The sequence below is a fragment of the Sylvia atricapilla genome, chromosome 19 (genome assembly GCF_009819655.1).
Source record: "Sylvia atricapilla isolate bSylAtr1 chromosome 19, bSylAtr1.pri, whole genome shotgun sequence".
Lineage (NCBI taxonomy): Eukaryota > Metazoa > Chordata > Aves > Passeriformes > Sylviidae > Sylvia > Sylvia atricapilla.
The window spans coordinates 9,224,151-9,243,934 of NC_089158.1; the positions used below are offsets into that span (position 1 = coordinate 9,224,151).

General features: G+C 57.7%; 2 protein-coding genes across 2 annotated transcripts; one reads left to right on the forward strand and one right to left on the reverse strand.

Annotated features, from left to right (window-relative positions):
* Positions 1-8,995, forward strand: LOC136369908 (protein CutA homolog). Its single transcript, XM_066333058.1, has 7 exons — positions 1-54; positions 2,438-2,465; positions 3,170-3,413; positions 6,940-6,999; positions 8,047-8,092; positions 8,380-8,429; positions 8,893-8,995. The coding sequence occupies exons 1-7, from the start codon at positions 1-3 to the stop codon at positions 8,993-8,995; spliced, it is 585 nt and encodes a 194-aa protein (XP_066189155.1).
* Positions 8,996-12,267: 3,272 nt separating this feature from the next.
* Positions 12,268-16,863, reverse strand: PHF19 (PHD finger protein 19). The gene is made up of 13 exons (XM_066332930.1): positions 16,557-16,863; positions 16,230-16,311; positions 16,033-16,128; positions 15,860-15,960; positions 15,631-15,779; positions 15,289-15,384; positions 14,500-14,568; positions 13,977-14,097; positions 13,526-13,593; positions 13,222-13,392; positions 13,052-13,127; positions 12,474-12,559; positions 12,268-12,367 (listed from the first exon to the last, which is right to left on the reverse strand). Exons 1-13 carry the CDS (start codon positions 16,740-16,742, stop codon positions 12,268-12,270), a joined length of 1,401 nt encoding a protein of 466 aa, XP_066189027.1. The 5' UTR covers positions 16,743-16,863.
* Between the last annotated feature and the right edge of the window lie 2,921 nt (positions 16,864-19,784).

Sequence of the window (19,784 nt, forward strand, 5' to 3'; positions counted from 1 at the left end):
ATGGACGGGCTGAGGGAGCGCTGCCCCCGGCCCGCCCGGAGCACCGCGCTAATGGTGAGTGTCCCACCGGGCTGCGGGACCGGGACACCGGGACACCGGGACACCGGGACACCGGGACACCGGGGTGGGCATGGGGACACCGGGTGGGCATGGGGACACCGGGGTGGCATGGACACGGGGGTGGGTATGGGGACATGGGGATGGGATGGACACGGGGGTGGGATGGACACGGGGTGGGCATGGGGACACGGGGGTGGGCATGGACACGGGAGTGGCATGGGGACACGGGGGTGGGCATGGGGACACGGGGACACGGGGGTGGGATGGGGACACGGGGGTGGGTATGGGGACACGGGGGTGGGATGGACACGGGGGTGGGATGGGGATGGACACGGGGGTGGGCATGGACACAGGGGTGGGATGGACACGGGGGTGGGATCGGGACACGGGGGTGGGATGGACACGGGGGTGGGATGGACACTAGGGTGGGCACGGGGACACGGGGATGAGGTGGAAACAGGGATGGGGATGACCACAGGAATGGGATGGACACAGAGATGGGATGGACACACAGCTGAGATGGACACAGGGCTGAGATGAGGATGGACACAGGGATGAGGATGGACACAGGACTGGGATGGACATGGGGGTGGGATGGACACACAGCTGGGATGGACACAGATATGGGATGGACACGGGGGTGGGATGGGGATGGACACGGGGCTGGATGGACACAGGGCTGGGATGGACATGGGGATGGATGGACACAGGACAGGGATGGACACAGGGCTGGGATGGACACAAGGATGAGACAGACACAGGACTGGGATGGACACAGGGCTGGGATGGACATGGGGATGGATGGACACAGGGCTGGGATGGACACAGGGCTGGGATGGGGATCCAGGACACAGGACACTCCCTGGGGAGCACAGCCGACACCAACCCACACCAAACAACCACGGAAATCTCTCTCTGTACCTTTGTGTTGGCAAATCTCTCCCCAAAACCATCGTGCGGGAGGGGTGGGCTCCCTCTACCTGCTGGGGGAAAAGCAAACTTTCAAGTTAAAGTTGTTTTACACTCAGCATCAGCACAAGTCGTGTTCAGGTGGGGTCTTTTAACAGAATCCCATCAAAAGTAAGCCAAAAGTCCCAGTGTGGTGGTTCTAAACCTAAATCTGGTTTTAAAGGTGTTTTTTTTGGACACCAAAGCCAAAAGAAGTGTTGCAGAAATCAGAGTCTCTCTGCACTAAGCTGGCACTTTGGTGCTTGCTGCTTTTCAGTGGAGTTCTTAAATCCTCACAGGGTTTTTTTACAGTTTTGCTCCCTTCAGTATTTTGGCAATCATGAGTTTAACTGGTTTTTCAGGCGGGAATCCTGACATTTCTCTCCTCTTTTGCACCATCCCTTGGCAAATACAAATATTCTAAAAAAAAAAAAAAAAGGGGGAGGAGAAATCTTCCTTTTCATAAAAAGAGGGGAAAACAGAAAAAAAAAAACCGAGATAGTGTTCATGTTTGTACTAATATTCAATCAGAAGTGACCCTGGGGATTTCCTCATCACGTGCACACACATCTTACAAGAAGATTAATGATCAGCAGGCTGAACAGGTTGGCTCTTTGGTTTTTTATTTTTTTCCCCTGAGCCAGGAGCATGATTACATTTTAATCTGGAAAAAAATAGGTACAGCAGCACATCTCTGTTTGGCTTGTAACTCACTGAGTAGCTTCTGGGATTTGTTGTATAATATTTGTTAAATGACTTAGTGGGGAAAAAAGAGAGCAGAGAAGGAGCTCTAAAAATGATGATGAGAAGTCTCGTGGTAATAAAGAATATTTCCTCAAATGGGCTGGGAAAGAGGAGACAAGCAACACAGCACATCAGTCATTTTCCAAATGGGAAGGAGCTCCTGGCTTTGTGGTGACAAGAGAGATTTTTTAATCGAATTAAAAAAAAAAAAAAAAAAAAAAAAAAGAGAGAGATTTCTTCATTAGTGCTGTAATGGGCAGGTTTTTCAGAGGAAAAAGGCAGAAAAAGGAATATATCCTCAGTTTTCTGAGCGTTTTTTTTTTTTTCATCCCTGTAGCTGAATCAGGGCCAGATGCTGTTTATGTCAAACACAAAACAAAAGACAAAGGGCAAGGCGCTGCAGCCCAGACTGGCACCATCCTTCAGCTGCTCCTCAGCACTCCAAATCACCCTCCCCATTCCCCGCGCTGGGACAAGGAGATATTTTTGGGAGGCTGTTGATGACATATGAGCACAAACATCAGCGAAGGGAACTGCCAGGAACAGCAATTTTGCCAGAATGAGCTCCTGCCCGGCAAACGCCACTTGTCGCTGCAGAGTTTTGGTGTTTGTGCAGCCCCTGGGCTGTGCACACGCAGATTTCTGTGCCCCACAGGGTCCTGGTTCACGGTGCTTTTATCTGCAGATAATTGAGAGGAGTTTAAACCCCACTTGTGAGGCTGGGTGGGTTCCACAGGGGAGAATAACCCGACAGGGCAGGATGGAAATTCCTCAGGTCCTGGCACCGAATCCGTTTCCTATGGATAAATCATCCTGCTCCTCCCCAGGGAGGAAGGGGATCCTGTCCCCCATTCCCCAGAGGGATGGACACACAGCTAAAGGGTGGCTGCAGATGTGTCCTGAGCAGCAGGGATGTGCTGGGTGAAGGAACCATTCCCTTTTTGCTGGTTTTTTTGCTCTAGAAGCTGAGACATTCCCTGTTTTACCTCCTCATTCCTCTTCAGAAAGCCACTCCTGGCTGCTGTGCTGGGGTCTGTGACCCCCCGTTAGTCTGGGGGTGATGTTTGATACACTAAGGAAAAAAAAAATAAACTCAAAATCTTAAATGTGACATATTAATAAAGAAACCTTCAGATTGTGGGTTATTTGTACCCAGAAGACATTCTCTTAAATTTTCGTAACGCTCTGGTCTGTAGATTGCTGATCCATTAGTATATGCAATTACAATGTCTTGAAGAATGTGATAGGAGAATGAAATAAAAAGATCTCTCACTGTCAAGGTCTGGGCACCCCTGGGCTGATAAAGCCCCAAAAATGCCTCTCTGCTGCCCTGAGCACAGGATTTGCCCTCTTGGAGAGGAATTAATCCCCCAAGGAGCAGATTCTCTCCTTAATTTGATTTAACTGGTTCCTGCAGCGTTGAGAGGAGGCTGGAAACGTCCCTCAAGTCACGCCCATGCAAATGGCCCTTTGGCAAAGCTCATTATTTCAGCCCGTGGTGTTCTCTCCGAGGTGCTGGCGCTGCTGGTGCTCACGTCCCCCCTGCTCTGGGGCTTGGCCCTGCAGCTGCACTCGGCTGTCACCGGCACCTACATCCCGGGGACACATTCCATCGCCTTGGTCACCTGCCTCAACGAGCAGATCGCCAGGGACATCGCCAGGTAGGGGACACACACCTGCCCTGCCCGTCTGCTGCGCTGCTCCCGAAAGCCGAACTGTCCCTTGTGCCCCTGTGCTTGGCATTTCCAAAGGGGGGAGGCTCTGGCAGAGGAGCTGTGGCTGTCCCTGGAGCCCTGGGAATGTCCCTGGAGCCTTGGGAATGTCCCTGGAGCCTTGGGAATGTCACTGGAGCCCTGGAAGTGTCCCTGGAGCCCTGGGAATGTCCCTGGAGCCTTGGGAATGTTCCTGGAGCCTTGGGAATGTCCCTGGAGCCCTGGAAGTGTCCCTGGAGCCCTGGGAGTGTCCCTGGAGCCTTGGGAATGTTCCTGGAGCCCTGGGAATGTCCCTGGAGCCTTGGGAATGTCACTGGAGCCCTGGGAATGTCACTGGAGCCTTGGGAATGTCCCAGGAGCCTTGGGAATGTCCCAGGACAGGGTTTGGAGCAGCCTGGGACAGTGGAAAGTCTCTCTCCTCATGGCAAGGGTCTAAGATTTAAGGTCAATCCCCACCCAAAGCGTTCTGTGATACTCAAACAAAGCTCCTCTCTGTGGGATCGATAGTTCTGGGTCTGAGAGGTTTTAGTCTTCTAGCAGCTGCTGACTTTTTTTCCCAAGGAAAAACTTCTCCAGGAAGCTTCTTCTCAAAATGCTCTTGGCAAACAACTCTCCTTTCTCAGAACAATCTTTCTCCAGGTGAATTTTGCTGTTTCTCTGGTTTAACCAATGGGAAAATTGGTTTAAAATTGGGCATTAGAGAGGTTCCGACTCACCAACCATTTTACCACCACCTTACAAAAGGCAGTAAGAATTAGAAAATTAATTTTCTTCTTTCTCCATGCTCTTTGCCTTCTGAAATATTTGGAGTCTTTCGTGTCCTACAGCAGCATCTGGAGCAGCCAAACCCCACCTGGAGAAGGATTTGTTTTGAGAAAGGAGAGTTGTTCACCAAGATTGTTTTGAGAAGAAGCTTTCTTGAGAAGTTTTTCCTTGGGGAAAAAAAAGTCAGCAGCTGCTAGAGGACTAAAATCTCTCAGCCCCAGAAATACCAGCCCCACACCCGAGTCTGTGTCACAACCCCAAGAGCTGCTCTGTCCCAAGGAAAGGTGACATTTCCCTCTGCAGTCAATGCCATGGTAACAGCAGGAAATTCTCAATTTATTTCGCTGCTTTGCGTTTTCAAGACCCGTTTTCAAGACCCATTTCTCATTTTCATTCACGACCCTGAATTTTTCTGGGTTCTCGGGTGGATTAAGCTCCAGCCTGGTGTTCTGTGTTCTGTCACAGAGCCTTTATTCCTCCCTAGAACGGCACAGGCAACAAAATGCCAGGGGGGATATTTATAGAGAGGGACAAAGCACAGTGAAAATAAAAGAAATATGAAAAGGTTGGACGAGAAACGTTTGTGAGGCTCCACTCTGCTCACCAGGCAAACTTCAGGGAATGAGGGCTTCTCCTCGATTTTTCCCTTCTTCTATTTTAATAAGTGAGATACTTTGCAATGCAGAGATTTATTTTTTTTTTTAATCACACATCTGTCAGTCCCTGGCTCAAAGGATGGTCTGTTCAAAGAACTGAACCCGTGTTGACTGGGGAAGTGTTTATGATGGCCCGTGAAGTTTCCTGCAACACCTCCTGCGCTGTTTTCCTGCTGCCAAAACCCCTCCATCCCCAGCAGAGCGCTCCCAAACATGTGCAGGACCTGACAGGCTACTGAAAAGGGAGTTTGTGTCACTTTAAATACTGCAACTGTGTGAAGAAATTCAAATAGAATTATGTCTGCGCTGTTTGATTTCTCCTAAAAAAAAAAAAAAAAAAAAAAAAAAAAGAGCAACTGTACCTGGTGAAAAGAGCCTCAGTTCCTGAAAATGCCTCGTCTTAGCAGCTTTGTAAATGCCTTCCACACTTTGTTCCTGGTCTTGCAGGGAAGGGAGAGGGGATAAATCACTCCCCCTCGCTGAGATATGACTGCTTTGGTCGTGGTTTTACTGGTGGAGTAATTCCTCCTTTGTTCTGGAAGTGGGAGCGATGAGTCCTGGTCGCAGGGGATGACACGGGGATTCTGCACTCATTTCCCCACTCCTGTTCCCTGTGCTGTTTGTCCTTCCTTTGCACTGCTCAGTGGAGCGCTCCCTCACACGGATCAGCTGCAAGGAAATTTTCCGGTGCTTTGAGGAGAAGGGGATCAAGCTTTGGGAAGGCAGAAGAGCTGCAGGTGGAATTCAGCATCTCCAGACCTTCTCGGCTGTCCTGGGAGGAGCTGACCCCTTGGCTGGGGGGTGCCACCCAACTTGCCCCGCTGCTGCCTTGATTTTGTTCTTCTCTCTCTTTTTTTTTTTTTTTTTTTTTTGCTTTTCTACTTATTAATATTTAATCTGTCTCACCTCAGGGCTTACTGTGAGGCACAGACAAAGAAACACACAACTGAGTGCCCAACCCAGAGCTATCATCTATTATGCAGACCTTTTCCACAGATCGCATTCAGCTTCTTACACTGTTCTCTGTTCCCCTGGTGGCCTCTTGCTGCTGGGACAAAGTCCAGGATCTCACTTAGGATCTCGATTTATCGGGGCAGAGCACCAAAACCAAGAGGTCCCAGCGCTGAAGGGGTTTGCAAGTTTGCAGGCAGCAAATCCCGGCTGGTTGGTGCCATGTGTGACACGACAGGCACAGCAGGGGTGGCTCTGCTCGTGCTGCTGCACTTTGTCGGCTCTAAAGATTAACTCAAGATGCTCCACGAGCCTTAAATGCCTGGAAGTGGCTGCACATGGGGAGAGCAAACAGCCCTGAGCCTCCTGGGGTGCTTTTCCTCCCCAGGGGTTCCTCCCCAAGGCAAAAACCAAAGGTGAGGTCCTTGGTGCCCTGCCTGAAGGGACAGCTGCCACCTCTGTGACAAGGGCCACACGCTGCTCTGGTTACAAAACACAACAGTTTTCTGCCTCCCTTTTTCTCCTAAAAATCCTCCCTGAGGTTGCTCCAGTGCTCTGTGATCTCAGAGATATCACTTTCTGCTGAGCAGCTCTGCAATAACAAACCAGCCCACCACTCACGGAGGCAGGAAGGATTTTATTTGGGCTGCAGATTTCTAGGATAGATTTTGGGTCGAAAAACCTTGATGTCGTTAATTTAACAAGCTGCAAATTGAGGCTGCTCTGGCAGGAAGGGGCACAGTTGGAAAGCAGCAGACAAACCCTTTTCTGCCCGTCCCAAGCCAGGTTCTTGCAGTCCCACGGTTCAGTCCCTGCCCTGGTGACCCCACAGCCAGAGGGACACTGGGCAGAGTCCTCCAGACCGGGAGCAACACCCCAACTCCCCCCTGAGCACAGGGAGTGTCCCAGAGCCCTGCAGGGACAGCCTGATCCGAGCTATCCCCAGCCAAAGTTCACCTTTGTCTCTGGTTTTATTCTCTCAGGGTAATAAGTAACCCAAAATTCCATGTCTCCGATGTCAAGGCAGCACGAAGGAATGTCCCCACGGCTGGGGCTGAGCACTGAGCTGGGCTGGCACTGACTCCCCTCCTGTCTCCCCCCAGGGCCATCATGGATAAGAAACTGGCTGCCTACGTGAACATTCTGCCCAAGAGCTCGGCCCTGTGAGTCGGGCTGGATGTTCCCCAGCCCAGGAGACAAACCTGGGCTCCTCGGGGAGGGAAGGAGGGGATGGACACGGCTTCCAGGAGGCTGCTGGCTCTGGTTGTTGTTGCAGGTGGTGGGGATGAGTGTCACCGTGCTCAGAGCCCTCGGTGAGGAGCAGAGATGCTCTGGGGATGGTTCATTTATGGGTTAATTGGCTGCACAGACACCGAGCCTTTTAGGGTTTATGGCCCTGAGGATGTGGGGCGTGTTATTAGGGGCTCTAAAAAGCAGCCAAGGGACCAGGAAAGTTCTTTACAGAATCCAGCAGCTTTTTCAGGCAGGAAGAGGAGCGGGTTTGGCCTCGGCACAGCCCTGCTCTGCTCTGCAGCTGTCCTCAGCTGTCCAGCCACAGGGATTGTGCTTCTTCAAGGGGCTCAAGAGCAAAACCCCAAAACGGCTTTTCCTCACAGCACCCCCCTGGGCAGAAGGGAAGGAGCAGATCCCACCACAGCAGAGGGCATCCCCACATCCCACCCGAGGGCAAACCCGGCCATTCCCTTTGTCCATCGCCTCCTACAACCCCAAATTCGGGAGCAGAGCCCTGGCAGCTCCAGCTGGACTCTGCTCCGAGACACGGTGACACCTCCCGGAGCAGGAGCCCTGCAGGCACACGAGATCAGGCCGGGCTCCTGGCAGGGAAAATGTTCCTTTGGAAAGGTCACATCTGACTCATGAGAAGTGCAGCTCCTCTCCCTGCAGGGGAAAGAGAGGAAGAAAAGCTCAGCCGCGATCCCTGCGGGCGCTGTCCCCTTGTCACTGCTCAGAGCAGGGCCACCACCGCCAGACAAACCCCGGCAAATCTGCCCCTGCCGGGCAAACTCTCTGGTCTGTAAATCCGGGGTGCTCTCACCCCTGTGCTCAGCAGGTTTTGGGGGGCAGAAATGCTTCTTTGTAAAGAAATGGCCCTGTGCAAAAAAAAGCACTGAGCAGGGAAAGTCACCCGAGGGTCGGCACGGCTGCAGCCAGAGCTGGGTGTGCTGATGCTGCTTTTCTTTTCCATCCAGGTATTTCTGGAAAGGGGAACTGGAAGAATCCACTGAAATACTGCTGGTAAGTGATCATTCCCTATATTAAAAAAAAAAAAAAATTAATAAAAAAATCCCAGTTGTAAAGGGCCCCAGCTGAAAGGGGCTGAGGGAGGTTTGGGGAGATTTGGGGACGTTTGGGGACGTTTGGGGAGGGTGGCACCAACCCGCTGGGTTTGGGAACATCCCGCAGGGAAGAGCTCCTGGCACAGCCCTGGCCGTGCTGGGTGGGGACAGTGGAGCTGCACATCAGGATCCTTCCACCCCTTCACATCTCTCTTGGGGCTTGTTTTGGTTTTTTACTCTCCTCAGCTGGTGAAAACGAGGACGTCCAAAATAGGGGACTTGACCAACTACATCAGGTGAGGCTCTGGCTCCCCAGGAGCACCGGGTGTCGCACCCAAGGTAGGCTGTCACCTCCTGCTCCAGCTCTGGGAGTCCCTTGACCCGCGGGGAGGGTGGAGTTAGTGCTCCTGCTGGCTCTTACAAGCCAGAAAAAAACCCAGATACCATCAGAAAAAAAAAAAAAAAAAAAAAAAAAAAAAAAAAAAAAAAAAAAAAAAAAGAAAAAAAAAGGGAAAAAAAAAAAAAAAAGGGTGAAGGTGGCAGAGATCTCACCCAGCCCTCCGTGCCCGAGCGGTTCTCCTCCTCACCCAGCTCATTCCCTGACGGCATTTCCTGCATTTCCCGAGCGCTCAGCTCAGCCCCCGGCAGTGTGTGGTAAACCCAAAAACTCAAAGCCGAATTCCCACGTGGCGCAAAGGAGCTGCGGGCGCTTTGAAGCGCGGGGCTGACTCCGCCGCTCCGCGCCTGTTTCCACTTTAGATCCATCCATCCCTTTGAAATGCCCGACATCATCAGCCTGCCCATCGACCGGGGAAACCCTCCGTACCTCCGCTGGATAGGCGAGAACGTGCCGCGGGACTGACTTTTTGGGGATTGCGGGACTCTGCTGAGCGGCTCGGGAGGCAGCTTTTATCTGCTGGGGTTCGCTGTGGCACACGGGATCGGGATTGGGAAATCTGCGCTCCCCGGGAGCGCTGCAGCCCGAGCCGGGGAAGGGCCGCCTACATCAAAAGCTGGGGATGAGGATAACGCGGGGATGTCGCTGTCAGGACAGCCGGGGATGCTTCAGGCTGTCAGCAGCGAATTCCAGCCGGGAGCCGCGGTCCTGGCGGTCCCCGCAGTGCCATGTGTCCCCACAGGCAGCCCCGAGCCCTGCCTGGTCCCGCTCAGAGCATCCTGTGCTCCCCCAGCCCGGCGGCCGCAGGATGTGCCTCCTCCTCCTCCTCCTCGCCGGCGGGCTGCTGGAGCCCCACAGAATCCAGGGAAGCCGCAAACTCCTGCAAACAGCTCCAGCAGCACCCACAGGGGCGGTCACGGAGAGCTGGGAAACGTCCCCAGCCAGCTCAGGGAACAGCAGTGCCAGCGGGACCGTGTCACCGTCCCCACCTCAGCGGCGGCTCTGTGCTCAGTGCGACTTGGTAAAAAGGTCCTGGCCTTAATGGTTTGTGGGATGGGACTTCTGGAGTGTTTGGGAGTTATTTGCAGGGCTGGGAAGGGAATAAACGGGAGCGTCTCTTACCTGGTGTCGTGCCTGAAGGGACAGCTGCCACCTCTGGGACAAGGGCCAGGCACTGCTCTGGTCACAAACACAGTTTTCCCCTCTTTTTTTCTAAAAGCCCTCCCTGAGGCTGCTCCATGCTCTGTAATCCCTGAAGTTATCCATTTGCTGGCAGCCCTGAGCAGCGCTGCAGTAAGAGAGGCTGGGCAGGAGGAAAAGCCTGGCCTGGGCTTTGCTCAGGGCACAGAACACAACCCCAGAGCACTGGGTTATCCCAGCCCAATAACCCTCACACTGCAAAATAACAAACCAAACCAGTGAAGTTGAAAAAAAAAACAAACCAAACCCCACTTTTTAATTGTACATCAGACATATTAATTACAACTTGGGTATAACCAGAGTTGCTTACAAGCAGCAACCTGACCTCAGAGATCAGAAGGTGCACAGAGTTGTTATAATCTCTATTATAGCGAATGCAAAATATACTCTGCAACAACAACAACAACAAAAAAAAACCACTTTTAGAGGCTCCACATTCAATTCTCTGCAAGAAGCCAGGAGAGGAGGAGAGGGAGCAGAGAGGGAGCAGAGAGGAGCCAGGGCCACATCCAGGAGGGTGATGTCCACATCCCACAGGCATCACCCTGCTCAGCCCTGGCCCGGCTCCGTAGGCACTAAGAAAGGGAAATGTTTGAAGTGATCCTTCAAGGACAAAGCTAAGGCAGGACAGGGAGTTCTCCAGCTGCTGGACACCTCCCTGCCAGGGATGGGGGGGACCTGGCAGCACCTGTCCCCAAAGGACAGGGACACTCAGCTCCAGGTGACATCCCCCAGGCACAGGTAGGACAGGATCTGCTGATGGACAGGACCAGCACGGCCCATCCCCTGGGACAGCCACAGTGGGATGGGGCAGAGATGAGGAGGACATTAAAAATCTCTCTCTCTCTCTCTAAAGGAAAAAAAAACAAAACTAACACATCTATCTGATATTGGAATATTTTTTTTTTTTAAAGCCAACTGCTCTGCTCCTGCCCAAGCTGGCAGTATTGCTTTGTTCAAGGAGGGAGCTGCTCCTTGTCTCCTGCAGACAAATCAATCCAGTGCTCACAAAACATCACCACTAGGAGAGGGACACAGCCAGGAGGCCACAGGGGTGGCCACAGGGACCCCAGTACAGCCCCTTCCCCCTGTCCCCACTGTCCCCTTCAGCCTTTTTTGGGTTTGTCTGCTGGTTTGGCACATTTGGGATGAAGATTCCTGTAGAAACAAAGGCCTCGGGCTGCAGTCTGTGAAGTGCCCACGCTGGTTTTAAGGCAAAGGAGGATTTTTTTTTTTTTTGGATGATCTCTTCCTGAGATCCTGATTGTCAGAAGGGGGAAATGGGGCTGGTGCAGCACCACGCACAGTCCGGGTTGTGGGCTCAGAGCACATCTGCCCCATGCGGGCTGGTCTGGGGGCGTTTTCCTCTCATCTAAAACAAACCACATCCCTTCAGTGAACGGATTCAGGATGAGGTGGAAAACCCCAGGAGCTGTCCCCATGTGCACAGGGACGAGCTGTGGGAGCCCAGGGATGAGGAGAGGTTGGTGGTTTGGCAGCAGGAGCCCCTGGAGGCTGCTCAGGCAGGTGGGACACCGGGATGAGCCAGGCTGAGGCCCCTCAGTGTGAGCAGGGTGTGGGGTGACCCCCAAACAGCTGCTCCAGCTGTGCCAGGGGGACCCTTCTGGAAGGGCTGGACCCCACTCCCTGCTCTGAGCAGCACATGGCTGAGCCACGCTCTGCACAAACACAGCCGAGGAACTAAAAACTGGTAACGTTTCAAAAAAATAATTAAAAAAAAAAAAATAGAGACTGTCAGGGCTTCATGTTTCATTCCTGAGCAGCACCGCCGGGCTGGGCGCTGCCTCCCTCCTCCGGGATCGCCGACAGGAGGGGAGCAGCACCTCTCCTGTTCCTCACGGCCTTCCCCAGCTCCTCCGCTGGCTCCCGGAGAGGATTTGGGCTGGGCAGGGCTCAGTAAGGGGTCGTGCCTTCCCACTCCACCAGGTACTGCACCTTCCCCTCCACGGTCACCCTGCGGGCCAGCACCTGGTACTTCTCCCCGCACACCAGCCGCCCCGCGGCCCCGAAATAGCTGCTGATGGAGGACTTGAGGTGGGACAGCGAGGAGTCGTCCTCGCTGATGCTCTCGAAGGTGTGGCTGTCGATGCCATCGTCGGGGCGCTCGGGGCCGGCCGCTGTGTCGCTGCCCTCGGGGCTGGTGGTGGCCAGGAGCCCTCCCGGCTCGCCCCGGCTCCTCTTGGCCCCCGAGGTGTAGGCTGGAGCCGCCAGTTTGCGCTTGCGGCTGCCCACGGTCCTGCGGCTGCCGGGGGGAGCACGGGGCAGGAGTCAGGGCAGCACCCTAAAGGTCCCTCCCCACCCCGTGGTGGCTTCTGGAAGGGGCACAGAGGGGATTTGGGGGAGGACAGTAAGGACAGCTCCGGTCCTGCACACCCAGCAAGTGCCACTCTGCGACCCCCAGCCCGCTCTGGGACACAGAACGTTCTCCGGGGTGGGACGAAGAGGGGAGACACAGACCCTCGCCCCCCCTGGCAGTGCCACCAGGACCCCTCCAAAGGGAGCAAGGGGCACAGTCCTCACCTGGACTCGTAGGAGAGGCTCGTGGTGGCCGAGCCCGAGGTGCTGGTGGCATCTGTGGAGTCCACGTCCGATAGGAAAGTCTGTCCTGAGCTGGCACTGTGGATGGGACGGGGTGGGATGGGACAGGCTGGGTGCAGCATCGCCCCCAGGCCGGCACAGGCAGCACCCCCAGGCCCCCCACCCCTGCTCCAGCAGCACGGACCTTTTCAGGCTCTGGATCTCATCCAGAGTGAAGTCGAAGATGCTGGCCAGGTGGTGGTTGGTGCTCCAGGCCGAGGTGAAGTCACTCTGTCCCGAAAACAAGCTCACTCCTCACTGCCTGGCACAGACCCCACACACCCCACCACTGCCACCCTGTGCCCGGGGCCGCGGCTCTGGGCATGTGACAGTCCCCAGAGCGAGGGACAGGAGCTGTCCGTGCCCGCAGGGTGGACAGGAGGACAGGACAGGAGGACAGGAGGACAGGAGGACAGGAGGACAGGAGGACAGGAGGACAGGAGCTGTCCCTGCCCGCAGGGGTGGACAGGAGGACAGGAGGACAGGAGGACAGGAGGACAGGAGGACAGGAGCTGTCCCTGCCCGCAGGGTGGACAGGAGGACAGGAGGACAGGAGGACAGGAGGACAGGACAGGAGGACAGGAGGACAGGAGGACAGGAGGACAGGAGGACAGGAGCTGTCCGTGCCTGCAGGGTGGACAGAACTCGCGGGTGGCCCCAGGGCCGGACAGTCCCCGTGGTTGCCCAATCTCGGCTGAGGAGAGGCGTGGGAGAAGGACTCACGCTGGGAATGGCATCCTCCAGCAGGAACTTGGCCCTCTTGCGCCGCGCTCGCCGCTTCTCCTGCCGCGGCAGGAGGCTGCAAACGGGCCGTGAGAGGGGCGTGAGAGGGGCGCGGGCAGCGGGGCGGCTGCTGCTGCTGCGGGAACGGCCGGGACCACGGCACCACTCACCCGTCCTTGTGGGGATATTTGCTTTTCCCCCTCTTCTTCAGCTCGCAGGAGCTGCTCTCGCCCTCGCCGGGGGATTTCTCCGGCAGCACCTTGCTGGGGGGGTTCGGGGGGACGCGGATCCGCAGGCGGAAGATGCATTTCTTCTTTTTGATCTCCTTCCCGCACAGAAACCTGGCAGAGGGCAGGGAGCAGCCCTCAGCCAGGCGGGCCCGGGAGCATTCTGTGACCGTCCCCGGCCCGGGAGCATCCTGTGACCGTCCCCGGCCCGGGAGCATCCTGTGGCCGTCCCCGGCCCGGGACTCACCTGCTCTTGTAGCTGTTGAGGGCGTTGAGGAGGTGGGGGCCGCGCTCGGAGATGGGGGTGCCCGTGAGCTGCGGGACAGGGGACGGGCAGGGCTCAGCGGTTATACAACATCCAAACAGACGGGGGAACCCGAACTCCGGCTTTCGGCTGCTGCCCAAGCTCGGGGAGGGACAGAGGGAGCCCAGGCCTGGCTAAAGTCCCCCGGGTCTGGCGCTGTCGCCCTCGGAGACCCGCCCCGTCGTGCCCCGGGACACGTTTCCAGGTGTGAGTGCTCCTCCCAGGCTCCCACCCGCCGGGAAAGGTGACACTCCAACAGGACAAATCCCAGCGCAGAGGAAGGGGATTGAGGTGCTGTGGAGCAGGAGCTGCCGTGCTGGGTGCTGCACAGGCTGGGGGTCCATTTCTCCCTCCCGCGGCTGCTCTCCAGCCCAGGCCCGGGCTGTGTTTGTACCTTCCCGAGCTGCAGAGGGTCCCAGTGGTGGTTCACAAAGGCCAAGATCTCCTCGAAGTCAAAGTATTTCTTCTTGCTCTGCACTCCCAGGTTGTAGAGGGCCAGATGGACGATGTCCACCCTGCAGCAGAGAGGGGCACAGGGTCAGCAGGATGGGGCCACCACCACGCCCTGCTCCCCCAGTGCCACTGCAGCTCCCAAAGCCACCCCTGGAACCTTCCCAGCCCTCACAGGGGAAGCAGCCCAGCCCAGAGGTGATGCCACAGGCAGGACGGCATCCCTTGAGCTTTGGGGAGAGGTGGGACACTGCCTGCAGCTGCGGGGAAACCCAAACACACAGTCCTAGAACACTTTGTGTTGGAAGGGGGCGAAAAAATCATCCAGCCACACTCCCTGCCACGGGCAGGGACACCTTCCGCTAGAGCAGATTGTTCCAAGCCCTGTCCAGCCTGGACTTGAAGGCTTCCAGGGTGTCCCAGAGCCACCTGGGCACATTCCAGAGGAGGCAGAGCCCGTTCCTCACCATCTCAAGGGCAGGCGCTTGATGTATTCCGGTCCCTGGTTGCACACGGAGCAGAAAAACACATAGAACCTGGAAAAGAGCATGGACAATGCTGGGATTGAGGGATCAGCCCTAGGGCCAGGCAGGGTCCAGGGATGGGCCAGGTGGGACAGTGCCAATGGTGACAACAAGGCCGGGAGGAGCAGGGCCCTGTGGGACAGGGCCACCCAATCCTGTGGGTGTGATAGCACAGGGATAAAATGTCTCTAAAACTCATGGCAACTGTGTACAGTAGATTCAGGGCAGGTGGAAAGAAATAGGCCTGGGAAGGGAACCAAAACTAGGTAGGCCCTGGAAACAAAGGTTAAGTTTTGTCTTTACTGGATCATGTAGAGAAGAAACTGCACCTGCATATATGATTGTTAATTGTAATGATTGTTTGGTGATGGAATATGATTATTATCTTAAACAAGAATTATGAGAAATGAGATTTGGGGGGCCTGATAGAAACTACAAGAATCCATGCTTGGATAAGATCAATATATTCAATGGAATTGTATGGGTTTATTAATTAATATGTGATTATATAACAAAAGGGTATAAAACCATGTCCATTTCAAATCCACGTCGGAGTCAGATTTGGGTTTGTACCCTGCACCCCTGATTCCCAGAGCTCTTCAATAAAAGCATCAGCAGCTAATAATTCTGTGATTCTGTGTTTCAATGCTAACAGGTGTGGGATGGCTCAGGGAGGCACAGCTCACCGTTCTCCCCCCGGAGCCATCTCAGCAAGGCAAAGAGGGCTCCTACCTGTCCCCAAACATCATGGGGTCGCTGAGGCACTGGGTGCAGGCTTCGTGGAACCACTGCCGGCAGCGGTAGCACTGCAGCATCTTCAGGTACCACCTGGGCGGGGACAGAACGGTGACAGTGAGGGCAGCGTGTGGCAGCCACTCGCCCCAGTCCCCTCCCAGCCAGGGAGGGAAAGTGTGTCCCTAACTGGTATTTCTGGGGAGCCAGATGGCAGAGGCAGCGTGGGGAGCAAAGCTGCTGGCTTGCAGTGCATCACAAGCCTGGGATCAAACCTCCCCACCCTGATCCCATCTCCCTTTCCCCCCAAACCCCCACGGTGCCACCCAGGCAGGCCCTTACTCTCCGGGCCCCCCGCAGTAGCAGTAGCACTGCTGCTGGTTGGTGCGGTGTGGGGAGTCCCACTCCAGCAGCTCGGGGTTGTAGGACAGCACCATCTTCACGGCCTGCAGCGTCCTGGCGATGGCTCCTTTCTTCAGGGCCCCGCCTTTCTGTGGGACAGACAGCGACAGGCTCAGCTCAGCCACCCGGGGACAGTGTCCTCCCTGCCGTGCCCCCACGGGGCACTCACCCGCACGGCCAGGGCGAAAATGCAGCGGCGGCAGAACCACGGCGTCCCCAGAGGGCCCTCGGCGCCGCTCGCCACCGGGATGTGGCACTGCTGGTGATAACCTGAGGGACAGACAGGTGTCAGCGCCGCGGGGCCGGCCCCAGCCCCGCCCGGGGAGGGACAGCAGCGCTCACCCAGCCCGCACTTCCCGCAGATGAGGATTTCGTTCCTGGGGCCAGACTTCTTCCCCAGGCAGATGCTGCACTTGGGCTCCTCTCCCGGGACACCGGCTGTGGGACGAGGGTGACAGAGGTGGCACTGCCACGCGCCCGTGCTGCCGGGGAGGGTCCCGCGGCACGGCAGAGGGACAGGGAGGCCGGGCGACACTCACCATGCTGGATGTCCTTCCAGAGCACCCAGTACTTGGAGTTATCCTCAAAGGTGACCAGGCAGCTCTGCTTGGAGCCGCTCACCTGCCGGGAGAGGGCGGGGACAAGGGTTGTGGGTCTGTTCCCATCCCCAGCCCTTCCCCGTCCCCTTGGCTCCCGCTCCTGTCTCTGGGGGCTGCGGGCTCAGGTTTGGGGCAGGATGTCAACCCCAAACGTCCTGCTGACCAAAGACACATCGCAGCCGGGTCCCCGCAGCGAGCCACGAACCGAACCAGGGAACGGCAGCGGCTCCGCTGGCACCGGCACCGCTCCGGCTTCTCCCACGTTACCCTCTTGATCTTTCCGAGGTAGTAGAGGCCGTCGGTCCAGCGGCACAGCACGTACTGCCCCTCGCTCAGCCGGACCATCAGCTCCCGGCAGCCGCTGCCCCTCCGCGCCGAGCCCGCTGCCGGCTGGACGCGCCCGGCCGCCGCGTACACATCGCGGATCAGCGGGCTCAGCTCGGGGGTCTCCATCGGCGGAGCCTGCGGGGACACACACGCTGTCACCTGCCCTCCGGGCGCGGCACATCAGCCGGCCACCGCATCCCTGTTTTGTGCGGCAGGACCGGGGCTGGAGGCGGTGCGGCCCCACCAGCAGGGGCTCGGGACGCCGCAGAACGGAGCTGATGAGAAGGGTCCTTTCCACGAAATCCAGGGAGCGGCCAGAATCTTTGCTACTGGTGAACAAGAGGGAATGAACCCCTCGGCAGGCTCCCGCAGCGCCGGGACACGCCGCGGGTCCGCGTGGTTCTGTTTTGGGAAGGGGCAGAGGAGGAATAAAAGCTTTCAATTTCCCGCGATTTTAACATCGCGATTTCCGCGCTGTTTTGCGGGCTCCCGAAGCACCGGGGCTGCTGCAGGAGCGGGGATGTGCCAGCACCACCCACAGCGAGAGAACGCGGGCGGCCGAATGTCACCGCCACGAGGTTTGGGGTGCAGGAGGCAAAGAAACCGCCCACGGCACAGCTGCGATGGCAAAGGACGCCACGGAAAAAAGACTTGAAGGGGACTTTTCTCCCCTTGGCGCTCCCGCGGCCGCCACACGTGTGGCCTCACGGCACCACGCGTGTCGCGGCGCCGCGGATGGCGACACGAGCCCGGCCCCTGCCATCCCTGGGCAGTCTCCCGTTCCCCCAGAGCCCCGGGACGGGCAGAGCCACCCCACTCGCGGCGAACCCCGGCGCTCACCACACGTCCCGCCAGCGGCACCCACCGCGTCCCCGCGTGGGGCTCCCGCAGCCCCCCGCCTTTCCCTGGGCTCCCCGCGGGGTCCCCGCCGCTCCCTTCCCGGGGGCTTCCCGCAGCTCCGCGCCCCCGCCGGACACGTGCGGGAGCGCCCACGCCGCTCGGGTGGCACCTGCCGGGGGTGGCCGGGGACAGCCCCGAGCGGCGGCCGCGGCCCCGCCGCCATTGGCCCATTCAAAGGCGGCCGCGGCGCCGTCCGTCTGTCCGTCCGTCCGTCCGTCCGTCCGTCCGCGATCCCTCCCGCCCGTGCCGTGGGGCCGCCCTTACCGCGCTCAGCGGGCGCTGGGGCCGCGGGCGCGGGCCGCTGCGGGGCGCGGCGGGGGCCGCCCGGGGAGCGCCATCTTCCCGCGCTTCCCCCGCGCTCCCGCCGGCATTGACGTCCCGGTTATGCAATTAGCGGGGCCGCCCCCGCCGCCTCCCGCGGCTCCGGTGCCGCCGCGGCGCGGAGCAGCGCATCCCCGCGGCGCACACCGGCACCGCACACCGGCACCGCACGGCTCGGCGCACGGCGGCGCCCGCGCACCGGCGCGGAGCGAAGCGGACCGCCGGAGTGACGGGCACGGGCGGCCGCCGCGCCGGCGCCGGCATCGATAGGAACCGAGCGGACCGGCGCCGGTGCTGCGGAGAGCGCGGGCGGCACCCCCGGGGCCGGGACGGGGCGGGCACCCACCGGCCCCGGAGAGGCGCCGTCACCCCGTGACCTGTCCCCCTCCGAGCCGCGGCCTTCCCCCGGTGCCCCGCGGCGGGATGCGGGAGGCGCCCGGCAGCGCTGTCCCGACAGGGAACGACCCGTGCTCGCCGCGATTCCTGGAAACGGGAGATTCAGCCTTTCTCTGAATCTCACCGAGAAAAACCAATGGCTGCAAAAAAAAAAAAAAAAAAAAAAAAAAGCTTCGGCCGGTGCCAAGAAGAAATCTGTAGGATTTGCTGTTTGTTGGAAAGCGATCCTGAAAAAGCAAAGTTTTCCAGGCTGCTCGGGCCATACGGGAGAGCTGATTCCCAGCGCCGGGTCTGGGCCAAGAGCGAGCAGAGTCCGCACGGCTTTTCCTGCCCGTGGTGGATGAGCTCCTGCAGCACCGAGGCTGCAGAAAACTTGAGCTGCGAGTGAGCAGCTCCCCGTGCGCCGGGGCTGAGCCTCCCTGTCAACACCCGACACTCGGGAGCCCTTTATTTAATCCAACTTTCCCACTGAACGTTGGCGTCAGAGCGCTGCTTTGTGATGCTGCACCTGCGGAGGGGCCGGAGAGGCGATCCCCCGAGCCGTGTGTGCCGTGTGTGCCGTGCCGTGCCGTGCCGTGCCGTGCCACATCCCTAAGCGGCCGCGGGCCCCATCTCGCCGTGAGTCACAGCGGGATAAGCGTGAGTCACTCAGCGCTAAAATAACCCCTGCCCGCCCGGAGGAACCGCGCTCCCCGTGCCTCGGGGCTGCCGCCTTTGGCCGAAACCCCCGGGATCGCCGCTCTCCCGGGGCAGATCCTGTCCCAGCCTGTCCCCGAGGGCAGCGCCGCTGTCCCCCTGTCCCGGGCCCCGCCGCTGCTGTTCGCAGCGCGTTGGTTGTTCGCCGCAGGAATGCGGATGGTGTGACGCGGAAATCGAAGGCTGGATGGAGTTCACCGCGGGTGTACGCAGGGAGAGGCTGGCTGCAAACCTTTCCACTTTTTTTGGACTAAAGTCTCAAACAAAAATGAAAAAAAAAAACCAAAAATCAGAGTTTGAGATGTGTCTGATATTTTCTGACCGGAATCAAGCGGCATAATTACAGCGACATAAACCAGATTTAACTCTGGTTGCTTTGCAGGTGTTTCTGCCACAGCATCCAGCAATCCTGGCGTCAGCTCGCCCTGCACTGAGCTACTGGATGCTGCCCTTCTCCTCCTCTTCCTCCTCATCTCCCTTCTCTCCTTCTCTTCACCCTCCTCTTCCTCCTGTGCCACCTGTCCCCCTGGAGATCCCAATTCCGTGGGATGGTGGCCCCAGGCAGGTCCTGGAGCTGTGACAGTCCCTGGAGCAGCTGGACACTGCTTTGACATCCAGGCCTGCCTTTCTCCCTGTGCTGGGATATCCTGCCGTGAAAAGCAGATTTTCGTAATTTTTTTCTTCAAGCAAAGGAAGAGAAAGGAAGGAGAGCCCCAAAAACAGGGGCAACAACCCCACACCCTCCTCGGGCAGGGAGAGGGGCCAGCACAGGCTCCGGGCTCCTTCCCCGCTATGGAACTCCCAAACAAAACCAGGAGGGTTTGAATGAAGCGCCGTGTAATTAACTACTCCAAA

Bases quoted from the DNA above. Each gene is read 5' to 3' on its own strand.
- LOC136369908 (XM_066333058.1), top strand. From the start codon at position 1: ATGGACGGGCTGAGGGAGCGCTGCCCCCGGCCCGCCCGGAGCACCGCG. The intron at 55-2,437 runs GTGAGTGTCCCA...TTTTATCTGCAG, and splicing joins CCCGGAGCACCGCGCTAATG to ATAATTGAGAGGAGTTTAAA. The intron at 3,414-6,939 runs GTAGGGGACACA...GTCTCCCCCCAG, and splicing joins ATCGCCAGGGACATCGCCAG to GGCCATCATGGATAAGAAAC.
- PHF19 (XM_066332930.1), bottom strand. From the start codon at position 16,742: ATGGAGACCCCCGAGCTGAGCCCGCTGATCCGCGATGTGTACGCGGCG. The intron at 15,385-15,630 runs GTAAGGGCCTGC...GTCCCCGCCCAG, and splicing joins TACTGCGGGGGGCCCGGAGA to GTGGTACCTGAAGATGCTGC. The intron at 14,569-15,288 runs GTAGGAGCCCTC...GCTCTTTTCCAG, and splicing joins CCCATGATGTTTGGGGACAG to GTTCTATGTGTTTTTCTGCT.